The sequence below is a fragment of the Dendrobium catenatum genome, unplaced genomic scaffold (genome assembly GCF_001605985.2).
Source record: "Dendrobium catenatum unplaced genomic scaffold, ASM160598v2 fragScaff_scaffold_1615, whole genome shotgun sequence".
NCBI lineage: Eukaryota > Viridiplantae > Streptophyta > Magnoliopsida > Asparagales > Orchidaceae > Dendrobium > Dendrobium catenatum.
The window spans coordinates 499,349-514,607 of record NW_021320077.1 but is presented as its reverse complement, the minus strand read 5'-3'; the positions used below and the strand labels follow the sequence as shown (position 1 = coordinate 514,607).

Here is a 15,259-nt window from a genome sequence, read left to right as displayed (position 1 = left end):
TAATAATTATTATTTAATAAATATAATTTAATAAATTATTAAAATTAATAAATAATTAAAATAAGTTATTTAATAAATTATTTTTCAAAGTATTTATTTTCATAAAATTTTAAATTCCGCCGAAAACTCTGCCGGAAAAAATCCGCCGGAAAATCCGTCGGAAATTCTGTCGAAAACATTAGTCGGAAAAATTTGACCTCTATCCGTCGGAAATGCGCCGGAAAAACCGCCGGAAACAATTCCGCCGGAACTCCGCCGGAAAATTCCGCCGGTAATAGATAGTTTTCCTGTAGTGCAATAACTTGATCACTACAAATGCATAGAGACTAAATGTACATAAGATGTTGTTATCCTAAAAAACTTTTTTGAAAAAGATAGAATAAATAATTTCTTGCAGGACTAAATAAAGAATTTGATCAAGTAAGAGTCCATATCCTCGACAAAAAAGAGACACCATCACTAAATGAAACCATTACCCTCCTCTGTGCTGAAGAAAGCTAACGAGGTGTAATGTTGGAGCCAAAAGTTGTTGAGAGCTCCGCAATGATGACCAAAGAAGCTCCATAAAAGGAAAAAGGTAAAGACTCCTCAAAATTTAAAGACAAAGACACGCTTTGGTGCAGTTATTGCAAAAAGTCAAGACATACAAAGGAGACGTGCTAAAAAATATATGGTAAACCCCCAACAAGGAGTGGAATCAAAAAGGTGAAACAAGAAGTGCATCACATGTCCACAATACAACAAGTCATCTTAACCCAGAAATACAGTCCAGCTTCTGAAAATTCAATAAATAAGATATTGATAAACTAAAATAACTACTGGTATCTTTTGAAAAATCAAATGCATCTTCCTCTCTTGCACAGTCAGGCAAGTTTCCTATTTCCATTAGTTTAAGTACCTCTAGAAATCATTTAAAAGAATTATGGATCATTAATTCAGGAGCCGTAGATCACATGACCCACTCACCTACCAACTTCATTAACTATACTCCTTGCTTAAGTGACAAGAAAATTATCATTATTGATGGTTATTTTACCACGGTAGGAAGCCAATGAGACATTATCTTATCTCCCTCCCTCACCCTAAAAAATGTGCTCCACGTACCACAATTATCCACAAACCTAATATCAATACAAAAACTTATCAATAACCTTAATTTTCAAGCTCTATTTAATCCTTCTTATTGCTTATTTCAGGACCAGAGATCAGGAAAAAAGATTGGACTTGCTAAGGAGAGAGCTAGACTTTACTACCTGAAAGAACTGAACAAATCTAAAAATAACTACTCTAAATTATCCCTAGTTGAAAAGAGATCCATTATATGGCTTCATCAATATAGATTAGGACATCCTCTTTTGATATCCTAAAACATATGTATCTAAAAATTTTCCAAAAATTTTTATTGTGAAACTTATGAGTTAGACAAACATAAAAGAACTTCTTTCAAAAAAAAAAGAGAGATGTGATACTCCTTCCTATCTTATTGATAATGATATATGGGGCCCTAAAAATCCACAATAACTTTGGAGAACGCTAGTTTGTATCATTCATTAATGATTGCACTCGAGTTTTCTGGATTTATCTCCTCAAAAGTAAATCCAATGTTAGCACAATTCTTTTCATTTTTCACAATATGATCCAAAATCAATTTGAGATGAAAATAAGAAAATTTTGCTCAGACAATGCCAAAAACTATTTTAACTAAACCCTATCCTCATACTTCCAAAGTGAAGGTATCATCAATGAGTCCTCCTGTGTTCACACCCCACAACAAAATAGGGTTGCAGAGAAAAAAAAATTGTTACCTTTTAGTCACCAGACATGCTTTCCTATAACACTATAGTACACCCAAATTATATTGGGGGGAAGCCCTTCTAACTGTCACTTACCTCATAAACCAATTACCTTCAATAGCCTTAGAACTAAAAACTTCAATGGAAATTTTGTCCTCCTTTACCCTGAGTTTTGAACCCATGTAACCTTACACACATAATCTTTGGATGCACTGCTTATGTTTATATTCACAGCCAAAATAGAGAAAAATTAGATCCAAGAGCACTCGAATGCATCTTTGTTGGATATTCAGCCACCCAAAAAGGGTACAAGTGTTATCATTCCAAAAAAAAAAAACTATTTTCTCTGTGGATTTACCTTTGATGAACAAAATTCTTATTTTACTAAACCTCATCTTCAGGGGAGACTGAAACAAAGAAAGATGAGGAAAGTGAGCTTGCCCCTCTTAACCTTCCACCTCAAACCAATCCTCCTGAAATCAAACATAAGGAACCTGAAGACAAATCTGTTAGTAGATTTGGGAACATATATTCCAGGCATATAAGTTCAAATTGTATTCCGAAGCAGATCCAAGAATATGAACCATCTCCTGGAATTAAGGTAAATACAAATTCATCATCTCTCTTGTATCCCATAGCTAACTCCTATTTCCTTCAATAACTTTTCATCCTCACATAAAAACTTCCTACTTACACTAGAAGAAATTCATATTCCTAACAATGTTTCTGAGGTCTTGTCCGATAAAAATTAAAAAAATATCATGAGAGATGAAATACATGCCCTAGAGAAGAAAAATAAATGGGAAATCATCGAACTTTCGAAAGGGAAAAAATCAGTCGGCTACAAATGGGTGTTCTCTTTAAATACAAAACTGACGGCACACTTGAAAGGTACAAAGCAAAACTAGTGGCAAAAGGGTATACTCAAACAAATGGCATTGACAACCAGAAAACATTTGCACCTATAGCCAAAATGAACACTGTCAGGAACCTACTTTCACTAGCAGCTAAGTACAATTGGCACCTGGAACAACAAGATGTAAAAATGCATTCCAACAGAGGTACTTAGAGGAAGAGATATTTATGGAGATATCACCAAGATTTAAGGAAAACTCTTGAGGTGATAAAGTATACAGGTTGAGAAAAGCCTTATATGGGCTAAAGCAATTACTTATGTTGCACCGATACACCTATTTAGGAAGGCGTGTTGTATATGATACACCGATAAGCATCCGATATGGCACCGATACGTGGCGGATAAGGCAAAGCCGTATCCAATTAAAATACTATTTAATTTCAAAAGCACGTGTATCTGATACGCGTGTCCATTGAAAAAAAAAATCCAAAAGAAGATGCGTCGTATTTACTTCTGCAACTGCGAGAGAGGTTCTCTCAATTCTGAGTTAGATTTGAGTCTCTTGATAATATGAGAATATTAGAAATTACTAATCTTTCACTTGATAAGCTTGAATTAGAAGCTATGATATTTATTGAAGATGATATAGAAGTTCAAACGCAAATCACTAAAGAAGCTAATCATATATTTCCTTCTATTAAATAGTTGAAACTTCATGTGCTAGACAATTTATCTTTATGCTTTTGTTGTTGTACTAAACATTTAATGCTTATTTTTATTTTGATATTATAAGCTACAAGGCTACAAATGATGTTGTTTTCTTTTTTTTTTTTTGTAATTTCAAATATTTTGCTTGATTTCTTTCTTGATTTTTATGTATGATTTATAAATTATAATGTTGTGTCTGTGTCGTACCCGTATCCTGTACTTTAAAGAATTGACGTGTCCCATATCCATATCATGTAGTATTCGTGTCGCTATATTCATATCGGTGCAACATAAACAATCACTTAGGGTTTGGTTTGGAAAATTCTCAAACTTCATGCTTCTTAATGGGTATCGACAAAGTCAATGAAGCAATCAAAATTTATAGGAGCAAAAATTGCATATTAAGAGACTTGTCCTCCTTTCAAAATCCTTTAAAGATGACAAAACACACTAAATTTGACACTATAAGCTTGAAATAAAGGACATGACATGAAACACGATGCAATGACACCCCAAAAATAAGACTTTTTATATTAGAACATAAATACATCTAAAAGATTTTCATTGATTGAGAAGAAAGATACAGATGGGGTGGACACTTGCAAAGAGAAGAAATTGATAAGAAGCCTGAGACAAATTCAAAGAGGGGAAGGGGAAAGAAGCTAGCTCGCACGCTAGTAAAACCCCGCAGGTTTACATTCCAAATATTTTCTCACACAAAACATACTCTCAAATGCCATAAAACAACCCCAATTTGTAAGTGAAGAAAGGGAGCGAAACAGCCAAAACAGCCACCCATACAAGCCAATAGAAAAGGGGGAGGCAAAAGACCAAAAGTCCATCAGCACACAAAGCGCCACGCGGGACACAACCAATGAACGGACAGCGCCAGGGGGGGAAAGAACTGCGCAGGCAGAGGAAACGAAGAGCCGAAAATAGGGTAAATGAACCGAACAGCCTAGCAGGAGGAACTGAATAGCCCAGCAAGCAAGGAGAATCGAACAGCCCAACAAACAAGGGGAGGGGGGGTATGGCTTTCTTACATCAAATCTCCCCCGGTTGAGAGTTCTCATCTCCTAATGAGGAGGCTTCAGAACCTCCATAATGTGCCGAAGGAGCCACTTCCAATTCTTGAATCAAGGCCACATACTTTCTCTGGATCATTTCTTTTTCTTAATTAAACTGGGCTTGCAGAAGTTTCTTCCTCTTCTCATATTTTTTCGTACACAAATACATTTGATATTGAATTTTATACAACTAGTTTTGTATGGGATTGGAGGAACTTCCTCGTGGAGGGATCCATCGACTTTTAGGAATAGCTTCGTCGAGATTATTTGGCTTACTTTCTCCAACTTCAGATTCAATTACATCATGATTTTCCTTTTTTTCAAGACAAAAAAAAAGAAAAGAAAACTCAACAAAAATCTAAGCTCTGATATCAAATTGATGCAATCAAAATTTATAGGAACTAAGATTGCATATTAAAAGACTTGTCTTCCTTTCAAAATCCTTTAAAGAATGACAAAACACACTAAATTTGACACTATAAGCTTGAAATAAAGGACATAACATGAATACGATGCAATGACACCCTAAAAATACGAATTTCATATTAGAACATAAAAACACCTAAAACCTTTTCATTGATTGAGAAGAAAGATGCAAATGGAGTGGACACTTGCGGAAAGAAGAATTAAATAAGAAGTCCGAGATGAATTCAAAGAGAGGAAGGGGAAAAAAGCTAGCTTCACAAACTAGTGAAAACACGCAGGTTTACATTCCAAATATTTTCTCACACAAAACATACTCTCAAATGCGATAAAACAGCCCCAATTTATAAGTAAAGAAAGGGAGCCAAACAGCCAAAACAGCCGCCCATACAAGCCAATAGAAAAGGGGGAGGCAAAAGACCAAAAGTCCACCGGCTGGAGCAGCACATGAAGAGGCACACAGCCAATGAACGGACAGCGACAGGGGGAAAGAATCGGGAAGGTATAAGAAACGAAGAGGCAAAAATAGGGGAAATGAACCAAACTGCCCAGCAAGAGGAACCGAACAGCCCAGCAAGCAAGGGGAGAAGGGGTATGGCTTGCTTACATCAATCAAGGGAACCATACACTCTTCTTTAAACACATAGACTCAGGAGAAGTCACAATATTATTAGTCTATGTGGATGATATTATCTTGATTAGGAATGATGAAAAGGAGAAAGAAAGTTTGAAAAATCTTACGAAGGAATTTGATATCAAAGCACTTGGTAAATTGAAATACTTTCTTGGAATTGAAGTTGCTCATTATAGCAAATGAATCTTCCTCTCACAACAAAAGTACATTAACATCTATTAAAGGAAACAGGAAAACTGGCATGCAAGCTAATACCAACACTAGTAAAATCGAATCTCAAATTGGGAGAAGCAAAAGAAGATCTAGATGTTGATAAAGGGGCTTACCAGAGATTTGTGAGAAAATTGATCTATCTTTCCCAAATGAGACCAAATATAACATTTGTTGCAAGTATGATTAGTCAGTTTATGCAAAATCCAAAACAAACTTATATGCAAGCATTAGACAAAATATTGCACTACGTCAAGGGTAACCCAGGGAAATGAATTCTCTTTAGAAGAGATGACAGAATAACCCTAGAGGCATACACTGATGTTGATTATGCAGGATCACCAACAGACAGAAGATCTACTTCTAGGTACTGCACATTCATTAGAGGAAACCTAGTTACTTAGAGAAGAAATAGAATGTGCTAGCAAGATCTAGTGCAGAAGCAGAATATAGGATTATAGCCTTGGGAATATATGATTATTATGAAAAAAGATGATTATAGAAGATCTAAGGATCAAGTGGGACAAATCCATAAAGTTACATTGTGACAACAATTCAGCAATCAACATAGCTAACAATCCAATCCAACATGACAGGACCAAGCACATAGAAGTTGACAGACATTTTATAAAAGAAAAATTAGACATTGGTTTGTATGTATGGTCAAGTAGATTCAACAAATAGTTTTATACGGTAAAATAGTTTTATACGGTAAACATATGTAGAAAAAATAAAAAGAATTAAGAGAATAATGGTACAAAGAATCAGGGAAAATAAGAAAAGAGGTTAGTTAGTTAATGCTACCATTAGCATAGTACTTGGGCATCTCTTGGTCATCATCGGCTTGTCCATGCTAGAAAGACAATTATGTCATCGATTTATGCAACAATAAAGCAACACAGAAACAGGATAGAAATAATAATTATTGAGGTATTAATGTCTTAGCACCTATGGTGCTTGAACAAAGTGGCGAGCCAACTTAGCACTTTCACGAAAGATTTATTTAAAATTTTGAAGACTGTCTCATTGGCCTATTTACAAAGGCAATAGGCGCCTCAAGTGAAAATCTTTTAAATCTATGAACTTTGCTAAAATAAGTATTTTTTTTATATATATTGTTTTCATAGGTGCATAACTTTGGTTAAACTTAGTGAGATATGTGCATTCATTAATTCACCTACAATCTTATTTAAAATTTTTATTTTTTCTACTTTTTTAGAGCTTCTTCATTTATAATGGAGAAACATATGTAGGAAAAAATTAAAAAAATTAAGAGAATAAGAGTACAAATAATAAGGGAAAATAAGAAAGAGGTTAGTTAGTTAGTGCTACCCTTAGCACAGTAGTTGCACATCTTTTGGTCATCACCGGCTTGTCCTTGCTAGAAAGACCATTATGTCATCAACTTATGCAACAATAAAGCTACAAAATAATTATTAAGGTAACAATGTCTAGCACCTATGGTGCTTAAACAAAGCGACAAGACAACTTACACCATCACAAAAGATTTATTTTAAAAATGTGAAAAGTTTGGATTGACTCATTAGTCTTTTTACAAAGGCAATAGGCGCCTCAAGTGGGAATCTGTTAAATCTATGAAGTTTGCCAAAATAAATCATTTTTTTTATTTTTTTATATTATTTTCATATGGTGCATAACTTCGGTTAAATTTAGTGACATCTGTGCATTCATTGATTTGCCTAAAATCATATTTAATGTTCTTATTTTAATTTTTTTACATTTTTAGAGCTTCTTCATTCATAATGGAGAGCAGCATCGAAGATTGTACTAATATTCTTCATCTTCTTCAAGGCATTTTTTATTTCCGAGTTTTTTACCCCAATTTTAATGACCTAGAATGACTAATAATTTAAATTTGCACTGTTTTAAAGTTATCTACAAATTTATTTAATTTGGCTGACATGGGTAGATTTAATAAATTTTTGTATTATACATATTTCTATTTATGTACAAATAAATATATGCTAATTGATTATCCACAATAATAACAACATCAAGCCTTTATCCCACTACGTGGGGTCGGCTGCATTAATCATTTTTTCTCAATTGTGTTCTATTAAAAGTCGAATTCTCATTTAAACCTAATAAAGAAATATTATTTCTAATATTTTCTAACCAAGTCTTATAGATCTACCTTTATCTTTCTTAAAATAAGCCAAATCTAATACATCTACTCTCCTAAGTGGGTTAGCGGAAGGCCGTTGTTTTATGTGACCAAATTATCTAAGACAACTCCCTTTAATCTTATCTGCCACTGGAGCTACTCCAACCTTTTCACGAATATGCTCGTTTCGTATTATGTCTCTAAGAGTAAAACAACTCATCCACCTGAGCATCCTCATCTCTGCAACACTTAACTTAATATCATGCTTCTCTTTTAATGGCCAACATTCTTTGCCTTAAAGCATTATAGGTCTAACCACCATCTTATAGAATTTTCCCTTAAGTTTGAGGATATTTTTCTATCACACCACAAGCCCAATGCATTCCTCTACTTCAACCATCCAACATGAATTGTACTAATTATATCATCATCTATTTCCCCATCACTCTGAACAATGATCGAGATATATAAAATGTATACTCTTACTAATGACTTGAACACCCAAAGTCACAATCCTCCCACTAGATCTATTATTGCTAAAATTACACCAATGTATTCGGTTTTAGATTTACTAAAACAAAAACCTTTAGACTCAAAGGTTGACCTCCATAATTCAAGTTAATCTTCAACACCATTTCTAGTCATATCAACAAAACGCATACACCAAGGTGCAGCCTCTTCCAAATGTCTAGTAAGAACACCCATGACTAAAGCAAAAAAAATATGGGCTTAAGGCTGATATTTGATGTAATTAAGCTGAAAGAGGAAAATACTAGGTTAAACTACTTTATGTTTGAACACAAGTAATAACTCCTTCATACATATCCTTAATGACTTAAATATAAGCATTATTAACACCTTTTTTCTAGAACTCTCTATAGCACTTCTCTTGAAGCTTTATCATATACTTTATCTAAATCAATAAATATCACATGTAGATCCTCCTCATTCTCTTTATACTTCTCCAGCAAATCTCTCAATAAATGTATAGCTTCCATAGTAGAGCTACACAACATGAATCCAATTTTATTTTAAGAAACAATAGTAACACATCGTAACTTATGCTCCATAACTCTCTCGCATAGTTTTAAAGTATGACAAATTAACTTAATTCATCTATAATTCGCACAATCTTGTGCATCACCTTTATTCTTAAAAATATGAATCAATACACTCATCTGAAAATATTTGTCTTCAAAATAATATTTAAAAGTTTAGTAAGCCAAGAAATTCCTTCATCTCCTAAGCATTTCCACACCTCTATTAGAATATCATCAAGTCCAATAGCTTTTTCGCACTTCATTTTTTTTAAGTCTCTCTAAGTTCAACTTTACTAATACACCGATAAAAACAAAAATCTCTATTTTCATATAGGGTGCTAAGGTCACCAAAGTCAATCGTACTCTCACAATCTTCATTGAAAAACTTAGCAAATTATCTCATCCACCTTTGTTAAATATCCACTTTAATAAAAGTACTTTTTTTATCTTCATCCTTAATGCACTAAATTTTTACTACTCTTACCTCTTTGCTTGACTAATTTATACTTATATTTTCACTCCCCTTAGTATATAATCTATTATATAAATCATTAAAAGCTAAAATATTTGCATCACATATTGCTTTTTTAAACTCCTTACAAGTCTATTTATATCATTCCCAATTTTCGTTATTTTTACATCTAAAACAATTTCTATAAGATTTTTTTTATTTTTTATCTTTTATTACACACTTTGATTCGACTACCAACTATTTTTACTATTATGAGTTTTTCTTTTTATACTCCAATCATATCGTTCGCAACATTCTTAATATCACTAGCTATTTTTTTTCACATAACATTAGCGTTCTAGTGCACAGACAAAATTTTAAGATCTATAATCTTACTCTTAATTTTTTTTTTGTTAATATTTGTTAATTGTATAAATAGAAACATTATTTGTAGATGTAACATACCATCAATTATATTTGATGAATTAGAGTCATATTTTAATGGTACAGAGGTTGTATTTTCTTTAAATAAATTTTAGATATCAATTTTTTAAGCTATGTAAGTGTCTCATTAAGTTAATGGTATGATAAATTATCCCTTATATGCTAAATTTTCCAAGAGTGTAAGCACATAGTTTATATACAAGGATTTCAACTAAGCTGCAAGAGATATGGATGAATAAAAAATTTAAAAGACTGTCGCCATAAATGTTGATTGCATTAATACAAAACATCCAGAAAAATCTCCACATCAACAGAAAATTTGTTTATAAAAAAGGGATCTTTCTTGGCAGATCATGATCACCATTCACGACCTCATTACAACTCTTAGGATTCAGTTCCAAACAATCACAACCAAAATTCAAATAACATCTTTTTCCTGTTTTTCACATATCAGATCAAATTTAACAATTCTGGCATAGCAAGATTGCAGATTATTGGGAAAAGTAGGTGCATGTTTTAAAGTGAAATTAACCTTTTGTGAGCAACAATCGTTTAAACAATTGGATGATTTAACATCAATAGATCAGAGAATACAAATTAGAAATCCAATGGAACAAAAAAGAATGAGTCGCTTTGTTCAATAAATTTTATATGCAACGGGATCCTATTTATAATAGAGAAAGGACTCAAAATCTCATGGGTACAGGTTTATTTTAGACAAATCACATAAATCTTTGTCTTTTGCCAAGCTTAGTCTTTTTTATTTTTATTTTTTGTTCATGTTATTCGCTCCTGGCAGGCGCTTCCTCACCAAAAAAAAAGAAAGAAAGATGTTTCGATTAACCAAAAAGGAAACTAAAATTTCAAAGTTAAAAAACCTAGCGGGGCATAATTTCCCTTCCACAGCCTATCCCATTCTCCTCCAAAATTTAAGTTTTGAAAGAATACTCAAAATAACCGTCAAACAGTATCAGCGTAAAGGAAGCAAATAATTAAAGGAAGCAAACATGCGCAAGGACTGCCATACCTATAGTCTCATCTCCTAAAACCCTCTCGAGCGTGACCACCAAAGAATTCGGCACAGTAAAGGCTACATCCCCCTCCTGCTATCACGGAGGACAAGAACATCACACAATAAGCTCAGAAGAAACAAAATCAACAGAAATCAAACACTAGAGAAACCAATCGATCCTACTTGAAGATCTTCACTGGCAGCCACGTAATGAATAGGGCGGTGTTTCCCATCGTGAAAATGCCTCTCCTGAAGAACAACCTTGCAAGGGGGAAGCCCCTCTCTGACTAGCCAAGACTTCAGATCCACGGCCTCCGAGCCTTTCGTGCCGCTACTCCAGTCTTCCCTTCGCGCTCCAGCTAGAAGGGTGTCGGCGGCGCAAGCGAGTAAGCGGTTCCGGCGGCGAGCGTTGCGGATAGGAAGTAAGGGGAAGTAGAATGTTGACGGTATTGAGGATCGGCGGGAAGTCGACAGAAGGGTAGAAGGGAAGGAGCCGCGGAGGTAGGAAGATGCCATTGAATGGCGTGGTAGTTGAGAGTTTGCGGTGAGAGTTGGAGCAAAAATCACCATTTAAAATTCATTAAAATCAATATGAGTAAAAAAAACTATTAATGATTGGTGTGTAAAACAATAAAAGGAATATGGAGAGGGGAAGATCAAATCACTGTTCTGAAAATTTGATCGGCCCTAGGGGTGCAAATTAGTGTGAGTCTAGTTCAAGTCAATGCTATTCGAGTCAGGTTAGACTATCTAATATCGAGTCGAGCTCGCGCTAGAACTCAAGTGGAGCTCAAAATTCGAGCTCGAGCTTGACTCGTCTTCATGTCAAGCGGCTTGTCGAGCTCAATTCGAGCTCCATTGTCGAACTTGTCTTCGCGTTCTTCTTCTTCCCAAACTTCAACGACGTGGTCCCTCGTCCCTTGTCTAGATCTTCTTCCCGACCACAACCAATCCGCCGTCAATATTCTTCGTCACGAGCTTATTATTGTATTCGTCTTCTACCCGAACTCCAGGGACGTCGTCCCAAGGACTAGAGCTGCAGTCAAAAATGACAGACGTCGTCGTCCAGATCTTCTCTGTCATCTTTCCGAACTCCGACGACGTTGTCCCAAGGCCTATTCTGTGGATTAGGATTTTGATTTCCCGCTCGACTCGTAGTCAAAAATTACTAACAATTTGGATTTCCCGCTCGACTTGGATTTACCGCTCGCTAGATAGTCGAGATCTGGCATGCCAACTCCGCTAATTTCAATTTCCTGCTCTCCTGCTCCATGGATTAGGATTTCCAGCCCGCAACCGTTGAGCTGCTCGTCAAGCCAACAAGTCGAGTATGAGGTTTGTTCGAGCTCGATCTCGATAAGCCTTCGAGCTCTAAAGTGTGTTCGAGTTCGACTCGCGAGCTCAATAAGCTCGACTCATCGAGCCTGTTACCGAGTCGAGTCTAAGCCAGCTCGTGAATCAGCTTGACTCGTTTGCACCTCTAATCGGCCCAGCCGGTTTGACAAATTCATTAGAAAATCGATCAGCTAGATAATATAATTTTTTTTTTTTTTCTATAACAAGTTTTGCATTGAACAAAATAAAATCATTTTGAACCGATTGTTCATTCTTGAATAGTCCCAAATTTTTAAGAACAAGCCGATTCAACTACTATCTCTTTATATAATAAAATAAGTTTGTTTAATGATTTTAATATAAAGTGATGAATTTTAATATAATATTTAATTTTAAAGTTACTTTTAATTTTTTGTAATAATCATTTATCAAATAAGCATGCATGTCAAAATAGGACTGAAAAATGAACTTGAAGAAGGAGAAATTCATAGTTCAATGATTCTACTGAAGTGATGCAATTAATACTAATTTTATTAAAAATAATAATAAAATTAACATAATAATAATACTATCATTAGAAATGTGTGACAAAAATTAAACAAAATAGAAGTTTATGATGCATAAAACTTATACAATCAATTAAAAGAATTCTTTTTTAAAATTTAAAAAATGAAGTGTTTGCCTGAAGATGAAGATGAAGATGTTTAAGTAATTCAAACATTAAAAATTAGAAATGCTTAACTATTACTCATTTTACTCAAATGCACTCCAATTTCTTTCAAATCCTTAAGACGAAGATGTTTGACTAAAAATTTTGACAGCCAATTTCTATAAATTTAGTGCACTTCAACCAAACAACTTCTATCATACATCTACAAGTAGTCAAATTTTAATTAGTTCATAGGTGATTTGTATGTACCAAATATCAAATACAAAATTTAATAATTTACTTTGAGCTTCTCTTGTACAGTTAAATTTAATTCTTCAATAGTGAGAAGCATTCTCTGTATAAATTTTCATCTCTAAATCCTCTAAAATAAGCTTTAGAACTAGTCCATCATCAAGAACTTAAACAATTTAAATACTTATGTAGTCCAAAAGAACGTAATTTCTTTTTTTATTTTGAGTTTTATAAAGTTAATATGAATCATGATAAGTATATTGTACATCCTTTTATAAAAAAATATTTAAATATATTTGAAGATTAAACTTATGCCTCAAATTGAGGTTATACCGAACAAATATAAGATCATAGAGCTTTTGATGTTCTGAATGATTTCATCTTTTTGTATGATTTACTCAAATGCTCTCTAATTTATTTCAAAGCCTAAAGATAAAAATATATGGCTAAGAATTCTAAAAGCAAGTTTTTGTAAATTTGGTGCACTTGAGTTAAAACATCTTCCATCATATATTTATAAATAGTCAAATATTAATTAGTTCATAGTTTATTTATATGCATGAGATATCAAATGCATATAGAAGTTATTACTAAACTTAACATATTGCTTATCTTTTGTTGTTGTTAATGCAATTGGTTTGTCAAAACTTTTTAAGTTGTCATGGAAGATCTTAATTTCATTCATTGCTAATGATGGGATATGGCATGTCTCTTTATTTTTTAATCAACTCAATCAAACATTGCATCACTTCAGGTTTGTGGCAGAAATTTTATTTATTGTATTGAAAATAAGAATTAAGAAAATAGATCACATATTGTATGCCTTGTCTTAGTTGGCTATCTCCTCTTCTCTTTGTAATACTTGTGTATGGTTTTTACTTTTGTTTGATATTTCTTAGCATGGTCTTAATAGTTTTCTTATTCTGTACATGCTGTCATAATGAAACCCTAGAGAAGGCTTCTTATCATAATCAATAATTATTAACAACCTAATTAAAGGTCCAAAGAATGTTAAAGTTAACATATAGCTATTCCAAAAGATTGTATCTAAAGTAGTGGAGGCCACTTTTTTCTTTCATTGCTAGAATAACTTTGAGACAGAGTACACTTTACTTGTTATAAATGCTTACAAGCCATGTTTATATTCCTATATGTTTTTCAAAGTGATAAATATTGTAGCAAATCTAGTTACACCAGGCCTAATAATTTCCTTATATCTTGACCTTTTTATTAAACATGACAAAATAAAAACATGATTGTAATTAAATATTGCAACTTTTGAGACTCTTTTACAAGTTCATAGATATGTGGCATATTACTAATATATTTAAGTATAAGTTTTAAGTAATGAGCAAAATATGGCGATCAATATATATTAGAAAATCTTTCATATAATAATCCCCCCCCCCCCCCCCCCCCCCCCCCCCGCCTTTTATTGTTTGCTGCATTATTAATTACCAGCTACATAATATTTTATGGCCCTACCCACTCCATAATCTCACAAAATAAAGAACACAAAGTAGTGTCAACTTCAGTAATGTTAAAAGCATCAATAGATTTCAAAAAAGTGATATCCCGTGGACAATAAACAAAAAAAATTATCAATATTATATTTTGGTTATTTGTCCAACCATCTGTCATTAGTGTACAACTTATTTCTTTTCATGTTATTTTATATGAAGCAATTAGCAACTTACATTCCTCTTTATAATTCCTCAAAAGATTTACTCTTAATCTGTAGTATGATGGTAGTTTGTGCCCATATCTAATAGCACCTATAACATCAATAGCCTTCTATGCAAAGGTATAATTTAAAACATTAAATGGGATGTAATAGTCATAACCCACTATGGTAAAATTAGCATGATGTATGACATCTTTAGATTCCGTAACACTTTATAAGGAAGGTTGGGATCATATTTTGGTTCTTGGTGTGAAGTATTATAAATCTAGGCCTAAGTACTATGATTTTGATGATAACAAATATTATTATTTTCTTACTACTGCTATTATTGTATATCTATTTTGTTTTCCTTGCTCACTAAACTTTCTAGTCTACAAGTTTACTTGCAATGCAAATCAGCTCAAGATCAGGTAGACTAGGGTTGAGTCTATTTGTAATTTCAATTTCAATGTACTTTTCATCTTTCTTGAGTCAAGTCATGTATTTGGTGGACCCCAATCTAAGTAACATTACACACATACATTCAAGGGGTGAGTTAGTGAGTTAGGAGAAAAATAAATTTTTGAGCTAATCATA

The 15,259-nt window shown here is 33.4% G+C and overlaps 1 protein-coding gene across 1 annotated transcript in view; it reads right to left on the bottom strand.

The window, feature by feature from the left end:
* Nucleotides 1-11,329, bottom strand: part of LOC110094849 (ribulose-1,5 bisphosphate carboxylase/oxygenase large subunit N-methyltransferase, chloroplastic) — a 71,098-nt gene extending 59,769 nt beyond the window's left edge. Inside the window, exons 1-2 of the mRNA XM_020820185.2 lie at nt 10,947-11,329; nt 10,779-10,854 (exon numbers count right to left, since the gene is read on the bottom strand). Coding sequence (XP_020675844.1) covers nt 10,779-10,854; nt 10,947-11,279 — 409 coding nt within the window. The 5' untranslated portion in view covers nt 11,280-11,329. The remainder of the gene's footprint in view (nt 1-10,778; nt 10,855-10,946) is intronic.
* Between the last annotated feature and the right edge of the window lie 3,930 nt (nt 11,330-15,259).